The sequence below is a fragment of the Stomoxys calcitrans genome, chromosome 5 (genome assembly GCF_963082655.1).
Source record: "Stomoxys calcitrans chromosome 5, idStoCalc2.1, whole genome shotgun sequence".
Taxonomy (NCBI): domain Eukaryota; kingdom Metazoa; phylum Arthropoda; class Insecta; order Diptera; family Muscidae; genus Stomoxys; species Stomoxys calcitrans.
Window position 1 is genome coordinate 79,033,184 of NC_081556.1, and position 17,409 is coordinate 79,050,592.

General features: G+C 36.2%; 1 protein-coding gene across 2 annotated transcripts; it reads right to left on the reverse strand.

Moving 5' to 3' along the window:
- Positions 1-187: 187 nt before the first annotated feature.
- LOC106089822 (uncharacterized) lies at positions 188-14,295 on the reverse strand. Of its 2 annotated transcripts, none has more exons than XR_009398360.1 (2): positions 9,263-14,295; positions 188-329 (listed from the first exon to the last, which is right to left on the reverse strand). XR_009398360.1 is itself a non-coding variant. In XM_059369116.1 (2 exons), exon 1 carries the CDS (start codon positions 12,389-12,391, stop codon positions 9,320-9,322), a length of 3,072 nt encoding a protein of 1,023 aa, XP_059225099.1. In that variant the 5' UTR covers positions 12,392-14,295; the 3' UTR covers positions 188-329; positions 9,276-9,319. The 2 variants fall into 2 exon arrangements, 1 of the variants encoding a protein (XP_059225099.1); XM_059369116.1 differs by having other exon boundaries at positions 9,276-14,295.
- Positions 14,296-17,409: the final 3,114 nt, after the last annotated feature.

A 17,409-nucleotide genomic window follows, 5' to 3' on the forward strand; every position in this document is an offset into this window, starting at 1 on the left:
TATTCTTTGTTTGCCTAAAAAGAGATACCGCGAAAAGACCTCGAGTAATGCGATCCATGGTGGAGGGTTTTATAAGATTCGGCCCGGTTGAACTTAGCACGCTCTTACTTGTAAATTATTATTACTTACGAACAGTGAATCCACGATCTTTTAGGCCTTTCATAATTGAATTTTAATTAACAAAGTGTTTACTATACAAAAATAATTACTTTTTATTTATTTGAGTTTCTACGATAATAGTAATAATATATAATAACAATAAAATATATAATTATTTTTAATTTATGTTCTCTTAAATCTAAATAAAATAAAACAAAAAGTTGTACGCTCTAAAAAGAGAAGAAAAGAAAAAAGAAAAGGAGAATATATAAGTTATACAAATATAAATAAACGATACAGAAGAAAGAGAGGAAGAGAGAAACTCAACAAAAACAATTTTACAACTATGGAAAAGATTATATAAGCTTATAAAGTATTCGAACAATCTTCTTAATAAGAGATACAAATTTTGTTCCATGAAAGAGATTGCTTAACTCTCTGTGGCTAAGCTAAATAAATTTTTATGTAAATAAATTGGCACCTTTGAATCAAGTTTGTTGCGGAAAAATCTTTATACGCATAATGAAGTAAAAACGAAAGCAATTTTAATTTTTGTTGGGCAAGGTAGGAAATTTTTTTTTATTTAAATGAAATCACAGCATTGAAATTGAGTTTGAGAGATACTTCTCCAAGAGAGATGGTAAAATCAATTAACATTTTCATAAAAATGAACAAAGTTTTATATAAAAAACTCAACTGAGGTTGTAATACCACTCAAACAGCATATAATAATACAATTTAAATTCGTTTATTTGTGCTACAAAATAATGAGATGAACCCAAGAATTTAACAGAAGGCAAATGATAAGAAATTTAAAAAAAAACATAAATTCCAATTAAGTAAACCATATGACGATTCCGATATTCTCTAAATAATACCAATAATAAGAATTAGGTGCGAATAGATTTTGTTTAATCTTGGAATTGGGGGCACAGTTTTTCATGTTTTACTAAATAATGTGCTTAATATCGATTGTATATATGTACCTTAAGTGTTAGTTTAGAATCATTAAATATTTTCACAACTATTTTATTGTTAAATCTCCTATTTTTAATGTTATTTTAAACGTTTAATATTGTTGCAATAAAATCTATGAAAATGGGACAAATCGTAATATAATCGTAATCGTAAAATATAAATATTCGAGGGAAAATTGCAGTGATCTATTCCAAAATTGTCACGCTAGTTGTTAAGTTTTATGAGAAACAATGCTTATAATATGAAGTTAATCTTGCATTTAAAAATTGTAAATGTATTGCATTTCACAAGTGGTGTTAGTAATTATTTCTTTAAAGAAATTCCTAATTGTTTGTGATAGCTAAAACTAGAGAATATATTGAAAAACAAGTCATGAATGAAATTCAATTTTAAGTCCTTACTTGTTAGAATTGAAATTTGTTACCATTAAAAAAACTCACAAAAAATCATTCGTCTCCGAACGAATTTAAAAATGATTCAAAGATGCCACCGCCATCACTGAATACCTGGGTTTGAATCCTGGCAAGAAAATCAGAACATTTTTCAGCGTTGGTTATCCCCTGCTAATGCTGGCAACATTTGTGAGGTTCTATGCCATGTAAAAACCTCTCATTATATTTGAGAAGTATGGCCCTGTTCCTTAATGGAATGTTCATGGGCAAATTCGCATCTGCAAATGATTCAAAGTACTACAAAAAAATTATGAATAATTCTTTTAGTCCCTTCAATAATGACATTGCAATGTGTGTCGTATTAGTTTTTACGAAAAAAAATACTTTAAAAAAATATTTGAAATAGGATACATTATACGTTGTATTTTTTTTTTTTCATTTAGCAAATATTGTCTATAGACTTTTCGTAGTTTTTTACAAATTGCAAATATAACAGCAGTATTTTTGCTAGTATAGCAAAATGTTTTCAGATTAAGAACAGCAAGTTCACTGTTTAAAAGTTGCTGCTTCAAAAATTTCGGTATGATCCTACCTACGGCTGTGAAATATTATCTTTAATGTTCAGCTTGACTTCCTTGATGAACTTTGCAAAACCGTTACGAAAAATACTTTCATGTTGGTCATATGAAGATTTTTATGTGGTTTCTCTTTTATTTTCTCACAATGATTTAAAGTTTAACACATACAGTGGCACAGAAAAGTCTACATAAACCAACGAAAAACCCAATTTTATAAAACGATTTTTTTTTCCTTTTTCTGCCAATTGTCCATTGTTGATGAAATTGTTTACCATGGTTTCCAGTATTATAATTAGTTTAAATTTGCAAAATAAAATCGTATAATACCTACGATAATGTCAGTATAGAGGGTCTGTCTTTATTAATCAATGAAATTAGTTGAGCATCATCAGTTTATTTTAGGTTGTCGTTGTCTTACAGAAGAAAAAATTAGTTAAATTATTAACTTCTGTAAGTGGATTGTATAAAAATGATTAATTACATTAGTGATCAATACAGTATTTTATTTATTATCCTAAATCTTCTTCTATGATCAAGAATGATTTCATATTGAAATATAGTATTGTGTATGAATATAAACATTTTTGTGCTTCTTGACATTCTAAGTCAATAAACACAGCTAAACCACGATTGTTCCTATATGAATAAGGTAACATTTTGGATAGCTACTTGTTTTTTGATGTAAATTCGTTGGGGATTGAAAATGGGCTTCATATTTGGATTAGTGCCTGTAAAAACAGATCATTCAATTTGACTTCTTGAGTGTACAGAAACCTACCTTTTAATCTGATTTTAATTAAATTTGTTGCATAAGGTCCACCCATAATTTCCACAACCCACACAGTATACGATCTATATAAAAAGATGGAGCTCCCATTTCTCCCGTAGGACTAATTGAGTTCCTTCAATCCTCACTTTTCTGAATTTTTTTTTACATATTACATTATTTCTCTCCAATGACGGAAAATTCCCAAGAATAAATCTATGCTATCATATCATTTCCTTTCCTATCATATCTATCCTATCATATCCTGACTGGAACATTAAAATAATGTACATGGACGATTATCTCCAAGTTTCCTTAATGGTATACAAGGGAAATATTTTGGAGCTTGTTTAGAGAAGCGACTTAATGGGAATGACTTTGGGATGGGAAAAGGATTCTGGATGGGTGGGATAAGGGAAAAAGGTAATGGTACTTGCTTTAACCATTCGAACTTAGGATTTCAGGTTTCCTTAACAGTATACGAGGGAAATATTTTGGAGGGTTATTTAGAAAAGAGACTAAATGGAAATAACTTTGAGATGTGAAAAGGGATTCTGGATGGGTGCAATTAGGAAAATAGGTAATGTTTGTATTGATCTCTTTAAGAAATCCTAATATCTGCTTAAGATTTTGTTGAAGGTAGAGTATCGTTATAAAATAGATTTTTAATATGCCTGGTCTAAATTTAAATTAAATAAGTTTTATGGGTTTAATTAACTCTAGCATTAGTCTACATATTCTATGTAGTCTAATGCTACAGCATATGGTCTTATATAAAAAATTCAGAGTTGTTTGTTAATTTGCATGTCTGTCTGTCGGTTCTGTATAGGCTCAAACCCAGGACCCTGAAAATAGAATACTGTTTTTGTGAAAGCTTCCGCCCTCATTCAATAATCTGAATGAGAATAATGCAACAATTTTACCGAACACCAAATCAAAAAAAAAAAAAAAAACAATAAAATACATAAAACTTTGCTTCGATCGGGTCAGTCAAAAGCATCGGACTCAAAACAAAACCATCGGAGGAAAAACCCCACCATGAAAATCTAACAGAGCTGACATATAGACTGAACGAGATAATATAACACTCAAATGAAACGTATTGGGAAGTTAAACATGAATTTGATCCTACATTTTTAACTTCCTAATTTGAGGTCATGGCTTCTGTTAGACCTAGTGTTGTCAGCGATCTCTTTTCATTCCTCTCTACCTCTTTTGTTTTATATCTCTCCCACTCGTTCACTTGTGATAATCATCAAGGAGCACAAAAAATCGAATAGTTAAGAGTACAGAAGCCAAACAGTCATAATGAACCCTCCTACAACTTATAGGGTAATATCGCGATATCCGTTCCACTAATAACAGCTGATACTGTACTGGAATATTTGAAATATATAAAATATTCCTGCTATCCAATTCCAGATATTATCCCCAGCAATATTCTAAAGCACTATGCAAATTCCCTGTTTAGCGTTCTCTCAATATATAAATCATTACGAAAACATTTTCGTCCATTATGGATAAAATCGTTTTACATTTCTGCTTGTTTGTAGAATTTTAGCAACAAAAACGAGCCCAAGAACCAAAACTTTAAACTAAAGATTAAAAATAAATTACATTTTTTATTTATTAACGGACAGACCCTCGGTTTAAAATTTCGATCGCTCAATGACTCTTGTTTTACTTTACAGATGACTGTTCAATTATTGTTTGAAAAATTCTTTTTCAGTCTTTAACTAAGGTACACTATTGTTATTTCTCAAAGTCAATTTCTTATTTTCAACAATAATTTAACCTTCATTTAAGATTCTTGACTTTTATTACAACACGCAAAGTAAAGGATCTATTAACCTACCATGTAAAATAAAAAATCCTCAATATCAAGGAAAATTGGAAAATTGATCATCTCTAAATTAAGTTTTCTCATCTTCGGTTCGAGTCATTAAAATTAGAACAAACATTTTTTCAGTGTTAAGAGGAATCGCAAAGCTTAGCGCTATTCCTAAACCTCTTGAAAAAAATCATCACTGTCTCATTCAGTCTCTTCACATTTATCACGATATCAGCATGGATTCCGGAAATCGTATTCAACTGTAATGAACTTCTTGGAACTGACTATAAACGAGGTATTTAGAAATCATTTGCAATCTGATGTCATATTCAATGATTTTAGCTGATGATGATGATTTTGCTGGTGTTTTCATTCATTGCTAGCGTGGAGATAAAATTACCTTTCAAATCGTTCTCAATCCTTAAAATTTAATATTTCTGTTCTTATACTATTGATGTTCTATCTGGTATTACCCAAGGTAGTCATTTTGGGCCTATTTTGTTTTCATTCATTCTTCCTTTGCCACTTTATCTCTAGAACCTATGCATGCAGATGATGTTAAACTCTTTAAAACCATTCAAACTCATACAGATCAATTGAAATTACAATCCGAGCTTTACAGATTATTGGATTGGAATTGAACTGTGGAATCAATCATGGATCTTGGCTTCCTGTTAGGCCAAAGGCTACATTACAAATCACACATATCATTGATGGCCAATGAAGCGAATGGTTCTTCACACTCATAGAAATTTGTCAGTAGAAACAGCAAAAACGTTTGCTGAAACAACAGAAAGCCTGCTGAAAATTAAACAGATGCAATTTTTTGCTAAAACTGCAAACATAAACTGCTGTTTTCAAATGGTAAAATGGTGACTGGAGCTAAAAAATGCTACAAATTCTTTAAAAACTTGCATATTCCATCTTATCGTTTCATTTGAAATGTATATAGGGCATATTTTTTTCTAATTTTTTCCATTTTGATCAAGTTTTAACAATTTGAAATAACAGCAGACAAAATATTTACGTTAATCATATTTGTCCTTTAAAAAAAAAAATATCTAGCTCCAAAAATGTTCAAAAAAGCACATTAAAATATAGGAAATGTCTTAAATATTGCTTAGATTTTAAAATTTTTTGAAGTACATCTTTTCAAGGTAAACAATTTTTAATTTAAAAACAGGAGACTTATTTTACTGGGTGTCGGATTTGTTAAGCAATGGCGTAAAGAGTTTGTAAACCCAATCGTTACGAGAAACCTATATATGTACATCACTTTTGAGATCTCTCCCGATTTTGGACTACGGTTCAATGTTATTGTGCCCTTATGAATGCAATTGAATTGCAGTTTGTGCAAAACCCGTTGCTATTCTGCTTATGTGGATGTAATTGGACATTCAATACTTTAACACCCTATAGGGATAGTTTATTTTTGATCAAATTTTCCTCGTGAAAAGTCGGCGGACAATGCTGAACTTCAATTTCGTATACCATACTAAATGGTAGACCAAGTTTCTATTGGATCACATTTATTTAAACGTGCCGTTAAGAACAGCACCAAATTTTGAACCTTTACATATCATAATATAATAGATCTATAACAGCCGGTTGAAGGGCCCAATGTAGTCCTTCATCGACTGGTACTGCCGCCCCAGCGTACAACACACTGCTACAAAAACAACATAGATTTATGCGGAAAGAAATATTATTTAAAGAAGAAAATCATTCTTCGTTGTTACTAGGTGTAGTTGTATATAGTCTAGTCTGGATTGTAATAACTATAGACTAAAAACAAACAAGCCATTCAATAAGAAAGCAAAGATCAGAATGGAAAGTGTTATCGATCTATAAAAAAATTAATTGTAAACGAAATTATTGTATATACATTTCACTTTGTTTGTCCGTCTGCCTGTCTGTGCATGTACTATAAGATGAAAATACAGTATGCAAATGCTTTTTCGTTAATCGCAAAATGTACTTTCCTTGATCTAGGGACATACACTATTTATTTGGAACAAAAAATCGGTTAAAATTTAGTCAAAATATAAGGGTGACCTTCTAAACTTCGACATGAATTTGTATGCCAGATTCGTTATCTACTCCCGCATACTTTTCCTTTGATACCCATATTGTCTTTATCAGTCCACTTCAGATTTTGGATGGTGCTTTTTGGTTACGGTGGAGGATCCGTCCCCTTCCGTTATCAAGAAATTATAAAGCCTATTCCTACTTCCTGACCATATTTGTAATCTACTCCCGAATACCTTTCATTTGAGTCCTATATTATCATGATCGTCAAATAAACCAATTTTATAGGGTTTTGTCCCGATCGGTCAACTTTTATTTTTGGGTAGTACTTTTGGGGTAAAGGGGGAGGGTCCGCCCCCATCCCGATATCAAAATATTAATTAGTCTATATTTCCTTCCAGATCAACATACACAATCTGTGGAAATTTCAAGGTAATCGGTTCAGCCGTTTTTGAGTCTATATGGAACAAACAAACAAACCGATCAACAAACAAACACAAATTTAACTTTATATATAAGATTTTTACTAGTTTTTATTGACATTCTGAATCGAGCAACCATCATTCGACCGTCTGTTGAAATAATAGCGTTCTAATGAAAAACGTCAACAATTTGAAATTTTGCATATACACTTTTTTATACCCACCACTATAGGATAGGGGATGTATTCATTTAGTATTCCGTTTGCATTTCTGGTTGTCGTAAAATTCTAAGACAGTTTAACGATGTCCACGAGTCTATCCGGCTGTCCGTCCGTCCGTCTATACATGACGGTATGTTTATATAGGGTCTTAAGCCCATGACAGGTGCATTTATTACCCGATTTCGCCATAATTTGGAAAGGTGAGTTACACTATATTTACACGTAGTTGGCATATAGACCGATCTACCGATTAAGGCACAGACTCATGTTTCTTCTATACGCAGATTAAGTTCTTGAATGGGCCAAATCGGACTATATTTGGGTAGGGTTGGTAGCTGCCATATAGACCGACCTGTGCATTTAAGGTCATGAGCCTATAATAGGCGCATTTATTAACCGATTAGGCTGGAATTGGGTAAAGGGAGTTTTATTAGACCCGTCAATATCCGAATTGAATATTGTTCAGATCGGAACATATTTGGACTTAGTTGTCATATAGACAGATCTGGCAATTTTGGGACTTAAGCCCATAAAAACCGTATTTATTATCCGATTTCGGTGAAATTTAGAACAGTGCGTTAAACAAGACCACCTGAATCAAATATGATCCTGATAGGTCAATATTTAAATATTAAAGTGGCTATAGTAGGGTTATAATAAAATGGGATAATATATATATATATATATACAGGGTGGCTGATGAATATTGCTACAATGATGAATATTGCTACATTTTTTTTTCGGTGTATGGAATACATTTTTCTTTTATTCATGTTAAATTAAATTATTAAATTAATTATTAAATTATTATTAATTAAATTAATTAATTAATTAATTAAATTAATTATTAAATTATTATTATTAAATAGAAAAAAAGTTATTACATTTTTTTTTGGTAGCGGCTTTCATCAGCCACCCTGTATATATATATATATATATATATATATATATATATATATATCTATGATAGTGGTTAACCAAAGTTCGACGAACTTAATGCTTTAAAACTTGTTTAATTTTAATGCAAATGGATCATTTAGATCCACCTAATATTCTAAACCATTTCATAGTTAGATTTCTGAATTGTTGGCATGGGAAGTGTATTTCACTTACCAGCTTTATATCAACTACGGTCTACATAGAACCGTTAATTCAAATGCCTTCCAAATAAACCGATTTCCCAAGCCTTAAATTCTGATTAGAACTGACTGAAAATTGGTGTATTATACCTAATAACGTTAATATTCATATTTTTTCTATTAAACCATATTCTGAAGTTAAAAATATTTTAAGACTGCTTAGCTATATTTAGATTTTTCTCATATCTTATATTTATCAAAAATTATTAAAAAAAAAAATATTCCCATAAAAAGTTATAGAAAATTTTGGACTATCATACTCTACTCTAAAATTGCTCATTATAAACCTTAAAGAATTTCGTTGTTGCTGGGAACCAATTTTCATTATAAACACTAATACCTGAGATGTTCTAAACAATTTTTGTCACCTTACGCATGTTTTTGATAATACAATTCCAAAAAAAAACTAATTGGAAAATCTTCTTTCTTTCTTTTTTTGATTCATTCAGTCGAATTCTATCAATGCACTTTCACCGTCTGTATATTTGCCAATTGAGGTCTTAGTTGGTAAATACATACTAATTACGGAACTACCAAGAAATCTTAAAAATTACAAATAAAAATTAAAACTAAACACTGCAATTTCCCCTCAGAGAGAGATGGAGAAAAAATGTTTATAACAATATATGCAGAGCGCACATAGTCCATAAACACGTGTGAAAATGGATATTTCTGAGGGAGGGATACGAGGAATTTACAGCCATTGTTATTTTTAACTTCTTCTAGTCTCCTGATTAATACACGCACGCACAAACATGAACACTTTCGTTGCTTAAAAAACTATATGTCGATTTTTTTATATTCTTACCATTTTATCTTACCTATCCCTAAAAATCCCCAGGCTTCCCCAATGCGATTCGGCCTCTCACGCCGGTCCTATTGTCTGCTCAATTTTACGTCCTCGAAAACCGAAACCCTTGCTGCCATCCGGGCCGATGGGAGTGCGCACCAAGTGTTCGGCGGCTCGCGTAGCAAACGAGCCGGAGCGTGAACGTGGCGAGCCATCTATGAAACTACCGGTGCGTGAACGCGGCTGGCCATCAAAACTATCTGAGGCTCCGCTGTGCTTATAGTTGTTCAAGAAACTACCGGTACGTGACCGTGGTGAGCCCTCATACTCTGAGCCGAACGAGAAGCGGCGATCGTAACCAGAATCAGTGGAAATACGGCGTCCATTGATGTACTGGGCATTATCGTATTGAGCCAATTTACTGCTAATGTTATTGAAGTTATTGGAATAGCGGCGGGGAAAAACATTGTAGCCACCACCGCCGCCACCCACACTGGGATCTTCATAGGGTGTGCCCGGTTGGGTATCCAGAGACTGCTTACGATCCAAGTTGAAATCGTTGGACATGCGGCGATGATAACTATTGCCATTGCTGCTACCACCGTTATTGGTGGTCGTGGTGGCATTATTTAAATCACTTGCATTCGAGAAGGTTCTCTCGAATTGCATAGAACCATTGGAGAAGCGTCGTTCACTGTTGCTGCCCATCGAGCCCAGCGATGACTTGCGGTATGCCTCATTGGTCTGGCCATAGTCTGATATGCGCCTTGAGCAAGGACAATTGTCCGAACAATTGGAGTCACGTCGTGATGGTGCGTTGTCTGAACAATTCGAAGTGCGTCGTACCACATCGGCATAGCCGCCTTCTTGGGAACAATTGGAGAGACGTCTTTGTAAATTGTGACCTGAGCCACCGCCAGCTGGCACGTTTGTGACATGTTGATGCATTGGTTTCGATGGCTCCATATTAGCTGTGCTAGCCGAAATGGTTGAGGTGTTGCTATAACGCCTTGGATTGTAGGCAAAGAAGTTCTGATTGTTGCCTGGCGAAATGGGACTTTGGGGTCCAACCTCCTGGCTGATGCTGCCCCTGGGTTGATAATGGTGATGATGGTATGTCGGAGCAGTTGGTTGATGTTGGTACTGTTGTTCACTTGGGAAACTGCCGCGATGAGCCCCATTGTAATGAGCAGGGGCGTGGTGATAAGGATTGGTAGTAGCTCCACCTCCTACACCCCCTCCGCTAACATAAGTATTCTGCACATCCGTAGCATAGGTTTTGGGTGTAAAATCGGAATTGTTGCGCTTCAAGCGGTAGCGTAAGTCAAATTCGTGGGGCATGGCGCTGCCACTGAAACTGCCACCGCGTGTACGTTCATAGTTGTGGTCATTGAAGTAACGATAGTTTTCGACCATACGCACCACAGGGGCGGTGACTTGAATGACAGCTTTCTTGCCGGTCTTCTTTTTGGGTGCCACCATTTCGAAGACCTTAAAGGGGCCCTGTAGATTGCGAGCCTCTCGGGCCGAAGCCGACTCCAAATATTCGACTAGAGCACATTCCTTCTGCTGCATTTCGGGGTATTTATTCATGAATTGGCGCACATCTACGGGTATGGCCATGCCTGGCTTGAGAATTCGTATCAAGGCAATTTCTCCACATTTCGAGAACAAATCGGAAACCTTCTCTATGGTTAGCTTATCCATGGGCAGGTCACATACCACAATTGTTCGCGAGGGCATGGTCTCATCGAAATTGGGCAAGGGTTCCCTGCGACGCACCTTGGTACCCACATCGTTTAATTCGATTTTCTGAGATTTGCGGCGCACAGCATTGCCCACCACCTTCCATTCTTTGGTCAATTGACGCACCCGCTTAAAGCTGGAAACCAATTTGAGACTTACAAATCCCTCCTTGTTGCGTTTGACATGCTTCAAGAGGAAAGCATCCTTGAGTATGGACTCATTGGAGAAGTAGAATTCCACTGCTTCGGTGATTTCAGCTGCCAACTCGTCACTGGGTATGAGAGAGGGATCCAAGGTGTCGATTTCATTCACCAGAGATTTATTGTCCACCGATACTGTGGTAGCTTGAGACACCACGGAGTTGGCTACCTCAACGGGAGCTTCTTGACTCGAACTCTTCTTCATGGTCAAAAATGAACGGTGTACTCGTTTTTGGTCGGCGGCAATGCTTGAAGTATTTGCGACTTCACTATTCGAGGCTTGTTCATATTTAAAGTTCGGATGCAAGTAAATGTTATCCATATGGGGATGGTGATGAGATCCAGGTTGATGATTTTTGCGGAATTTTTCTAGATTAGCCTCACTTAATACTGCGGTTGTGGTGGTGTTGCAAGAGGTTATAGTGCTGCAATCACCGGAAATGGAAGTTAAAGTTGAGGGTGATGTCAAATCGATATCATGCAGCACGTGGTTGTCCACAGCCAGAGGTTTCAGCTCATCATCTTCCTCAGATTCTTCAGAGCCTTCAATGGAAGAGCCCATGCCAACATCGATTTTTTCATCACCATTTTCCGAGGGTGAATTACGAGGGGGTGGTGGCGACATGGGTGGCGCTGAAGCCTCTATGCTATTGTCATCATCGCTGCAGGCTCCTGGCATGCCCTCATCACTGCCAAATTGTGAGTCCAAGGATTGTGTCTGAGAATCCAATTGCTGCAATAAGGCTTGAGCCGAGCGTTTGGCATGGAACCTCAAGAGTTTTGAGGGCAACGACGAGGATAGAGGTACTACTGCTTTGGTACTATGTTCTGGGGATGAACAGGAACTGCTAGAGCAAGGTTTCTCCATATCCTCTTCTTCGCGGGGCTTCTCCTTAATCGCGATAGGCACCGCTTTAAGATCATCCTCTGAGTGCTGCTTGCCAGCTTCAACGCTGGAGCTGCTTGAGGACACCGTAGTGGTTTCCGTACGAACTGTGGTCACCACGAATGTATGGCCGTTCGTAATGTGCTGACTGCGAATCTCGCAGACATCAGCATCCATACCAGCAGGCCACTGATCATCCGAGTCATTGGCATTTGGAGTGCCCTCCGCTTTAGTAAGATCTATTATCTCCTCTGCCTTAGGCATGCTAGGAGGCGGTTGAGTTGGGGCGGAGGAAGGATTTTCCTGATCACTCATTTTAAAATTTAAAAAATTCCTAATCGTTTCTATGAGAAACAGTGTTGTAAAAATTTTGCAATCCTTTTTTGTTGTTTGTTGTCTTGCAAAACTACTTCGCTTAGTTTTTTTTCCTTTTTTGATTAATAAATAATTGTTTGGTGTGCTCGTCGATTTTTGTAGATTTTGCTTTGCCAAATTCAAACTTGAACTTCAGTACAATTGAGGCAGAGTTACAGCTGGCAGCGCACGAGGAATAATAGTGAATGGTGTAGAGTAAAATAGAGTGAAGTCTTCGGACTAATGGCTTTTTTGATGGCTGGCAAATGGGTTCGTGCTTGCATTAAAAACTTGTTCAATTTCTGCTACTTTTTTCTCGTGTTCACTCGATTGTTTGAGTTGATTTTGAGAGTTTCGTCTTGCAGATTTTGTGTGAACCAAACATCAAAGCAATTGTTGCCTTGCACTCCAACAAAAAAGCGTCTAGATCGTGAAGTTTGAAAAAAGTTTTTCGTAAAGTTTACAACGGCTGCTATTGCAACCTCAAATCACTGTGTGGGAAACCCAATACGACAAACATTGAAGATTTGTTCACTTTCACTTTCTAGATGGCGCCCCAGCGCACAATTGTCGGCCGCTTGTCAAAGTGTTGGTTCGTTGTGGTGTGGCCTTTTTAATGTTTCAAGGTCGTGGCTACAACGGTAATGTCTGTTTCTATGTCGAACGTAGACGCGACACCGCGCACTCTTTCACTCTACGTCACTTTTACTATGAACTGTTGTTGTGTGACACTCTCTTCTTTGTTTTTTTGTTTCTCCCTCAAACACTGAATCTATTTGGTGGATTGCACTTTCGTGTATGTTTTTTCTTCCTCTTCTTCTTCTTCTTTATTATTGGGAATTGTCGTTAAAAAACACCAATTTAGACACTAAGCAATTCTTTAGCGGCAACGTTCATTGAACGTTCAGCGTTCATTGATCGATGGTTTATTACGTTATAACGATAAATGTTTGGCGTTTTTCTGGTTTTTGAATTTTAATGATGAATATTGTTTTTTGTGTTTTTTTTTTTGTTACTTGTCGCTCGAGTTGTGTTGTAATCCGCTCTCTCTCTCTCTCGATGTCTGTCTTTAGAGAGCTTCAAAGTCTTTCTGGGGTGAGGAAGCGACAAACGAGTAATTCGAATGCCTGTGCTGGATAGATGGATGGATGGATGTTACCGATGCGCTGTGATTTGTTTTTAACTTGGCTAAGTGAACGTGCTTGAAATTGCAACTGGTTTTAGCATGTCTACACTTTTGATTTCATTTAACTTTTTACGGCTTACTACTACCCTAACAAACAATAAAAACAATATTTTTAGATCATTGCATGCAGACGGCGTGTTTGTCGCCCGTAGTAGTTTAAACACCGCGGTGTTTTAGTTTTTAGGCCACTTAATGCTTAACTCGCACGCACCAATTTGTCACAACTCTTAGATAATATAACAACTAGTCAGTCAGCAAGCACTGGGCACCACCTCTTGGGGCCATATGTCGGCGATCACCTATTTTTGGTTTTGATTGACTTAAACTGTTTGCGTTTTTGCTGCCTTTGCAGAATTTGTTTGTATTTCAAACACGTATTTAAGGTTGCTGGTTAATCAGTGATTTAACCTTTTCTTCTCTTCTTCCTTTTCTGTTTTGTATTTATTTTTCTGGTTATTGTTTTCAATGCACTGCACTTTATTCTGTTCTTTTCACAATTGCTGTATTGACTTATGATATGTAAGTTCTATTTATTTACATTTTCCATTTTTTGTTTTGGTTTGTTGAGAAGTTTCAAAATTCAAATTTCCGTTAAATTCTTTCCGCTTTGAATGGGTGAGCTTTAGTTTCGAGAGGGGGTTGGTTATGAAAATTCGCACGAAGTTCATGCAACGTTGCAACACGGAGATAGACTGAAATTGCAAATTGATTTGAGGTCGGTTAAATACCCTCTGCTTTCGTTGATGTGTTTTTGTCGTTAAATGTTATTGGTGGCGTTGTTGTTTTTGTCATTATCGCTGCCGATTGGTTTTGGTATGGTATTTGTATTTTTGGGGTTTTGTTGTTTGCGCGCGCTCATATGCGTTCGCCACCTTCGTTTGTTTGCTGCCTCTTTGGGTTGCTCAGACGAATCGTCATATACATGTATGTGTGTGTGTGTGTGTGTGTGTGTGTTGTACGTTTGTTATTCACTCAGATTAATCAATCGGCTTCCTTCGTCAGCTGGTCGGATATTGCCGCATACGATAACGTCGTCGTCCTCTTTGCTGCTTGCATCTTTTTGTTGTTGTAGTTTTAACGGCGTTTGTCATTGAGGCACCTATAGCGAGAGAGGTGCTTTGAAGTCTGGTGGGGCATTGCAAAAACAAAACAAAAAACATCCAAGCTGTCACAAGTAGGTGTATGCATAGCACCACATATGTGCATACACACATATGTGACTCAAGTAGGCTTAAGTGTTTGTCATTATTGCCATTGTTTTTGCTGTTGTTTTTTTACAAGCTTCGCATACGCACATTTGCAAAAAAACGAACTCGCAAACCTTTGCTCTCCTCAGCTGCCGCCACTGTCAACGAAAGCGTCGCTGTTGTTATTGTTTTCATTTCATGCATGCTCTTTTGCTTTTGTTTTTTGTTTTTGTATTTATTATTCTTATGGGGTGTTTTTCTGCCGCCGCTGCTGCTTGCTCGAAAGAGCCTTACAACAATGATTTTGTAATTTCACGAATTACTTCCGTTTTCTTCACAATTAATAACATCGAATGACAAGATCTTGGTTTTATGCCACTTGCTAGAATATTCGCGATCTCAACAATGGGTGCGTACATTGGTATGAAAGTACATATTCCTCCATACATATGTAAGGCATTATCCTAGGATGGGATTGTCAATCAATATTATAGCCTGTTTTAATTAAAATTAGTTTAAACTGCAAATCGAGCAAAAAGGGAAGAAATTCGATGTATAAACGGATACATCAAAGTCATAAGAGCTAATAAGTCATCAAAAATAAATGCTGTCGAAATACGTCGATATAGATCGTGAAAAGAAGCCCAGAAGAGCAACCGATCGACATAGAAAAGAAAGAGGCTAACGTATTAACAGTATTGTAATATGGATTATATGGATTTCTCATATTGTATCCCAAAAATTCATGGTAAGTCCATGGCTATGTTCCACAGGAAAAAGAGATGGCATCAAGTTTGTAACACCCATATTTGATTTGCAAAATATGTGATGCCAAGAATTTTGACATGTGACATATATAGGTGATCAAGGTGGCGTATGACGTATGGTTTATACAACTATTGTATAATTATCGAATATTAATCATACGCCCCAGGGCCAATAAATAGAATGAATAGAAAGATACCTAAAAATAGAGCTGTCTTAGACCTTAAGCTCAGGCTAGGGTCAAATTACCGGAATGTTGTTTCGATTGACCCAAAATGGACGAATGAAACTTGTTAAATAGAAACTTTCTTGTCAAATAAGGTCATATTTTGGGTAGAAATTGTCTTGTCAAAAGTCAGCAGTTTTACAAAACTCCAAAACTCAAACAATAAATTTTCTTAAAATTCTGGGGATTGAGATTTTTGGAAACTATTTTAGTGTCTTTTCGCATTTGATGGTTCCTATATTACTTCTGTCAAAGGCATCAAAATCTATTTTTCTTAGGTATAAAATAATAAACAAGTACATTTTTTACAGTAAAAACTTATCAGAATTTACTTTGTTTTTAATGATAATTTTCACGTTTATTCGGTCTTGAGCTAACTCATACAATCGGATATTGACCGGCTGCAGACCGTAGGGTTCTATTACAAATAGATAGAGATAGGTGTAGGGGTTTAACAGAACTTAATGGGCCAAATTTCATCGAAATCGGGAAAAAATTGCTTCTTTTATACACTCATTGCACTATATTGGGAGATCGGTCTATATGGCAGCTATATCCAAATATGGTCCGATCTCGATCACATTTGACAGGAATGTGTAGCGGTCTACCAGAACTCACTGTGTCAATTTTCATCGAAATTGGGTAATAACTTGGTATTTTACGGCCTTTGTACTCTATATCGGGAGATCGGGCGGTCGGTCTAAAGGGTAGCTATATCTAAATATGATCCGATCTGGACCATAGTTCCTAGGAATGGGTAGGGATCTTCCAAAACTCACTGTGCCTAATTTCATCGATAAACGAAGGAAAATAACCAATTTATTGTCTCAAGGCTGGATATCGGTCTATATGTCGGCTTTATATAACTAAGTTCCGATTTTATGAGATCAGAGGGTCAGGTTTATATACAGAGAATGCATCAAACATTTTTTGGAAAATGATTTCATTACCAAAATATCTGAAAATTTATAAATACGCTAGAATTGGGTATTCATCCGGTAGAAACCCATCTCTACAAATATTGATCAACATTGATCAAGTCTCCGTGACGATTTGGCTAAGACTAAAGGCCATGGAACCAAGGTCTTAAGTTTGGATAAGCAAAGATCGTCATATTAAGACATCGGGCAGTGCAGTGGCAGGGGAGTTAATGCCGCCTAACGAAAAGGGGGACGACGACGAGACCATCACCGACTTTCTCAATATTGGAAACATTAGGATAATCAAAGGTCCTAATTTTAAAACATTAGGCAGTGTAGGGAGAGAGACTCAATGCAAATCAACGAACAGGGACCCCACGATGGAACCATCACCAACTTTCTCAAGATTCGGAGGACTAGGCTAGGCAAAGTTTCTAAAATTGAAACATCAGACAGTACAGGGACGGGAAACTCAATGCAGCGTAACAGACAGGGTGCCGACAATGAGACCATCACCCACTCCTAAGAAGGCTATTTACCCAAATCTTGAAAAACTAAGATAGGCAAAAATCCTAATTTTGAAACATTAGGCAGTGCAGTGTCACGAATCTCAATGCAGCCTAACGAATAGGGAGCCGACGTTGAGATCATCACCCACTTCCAAGAAGCTCATTTACTAGATGCCCAATGATTGA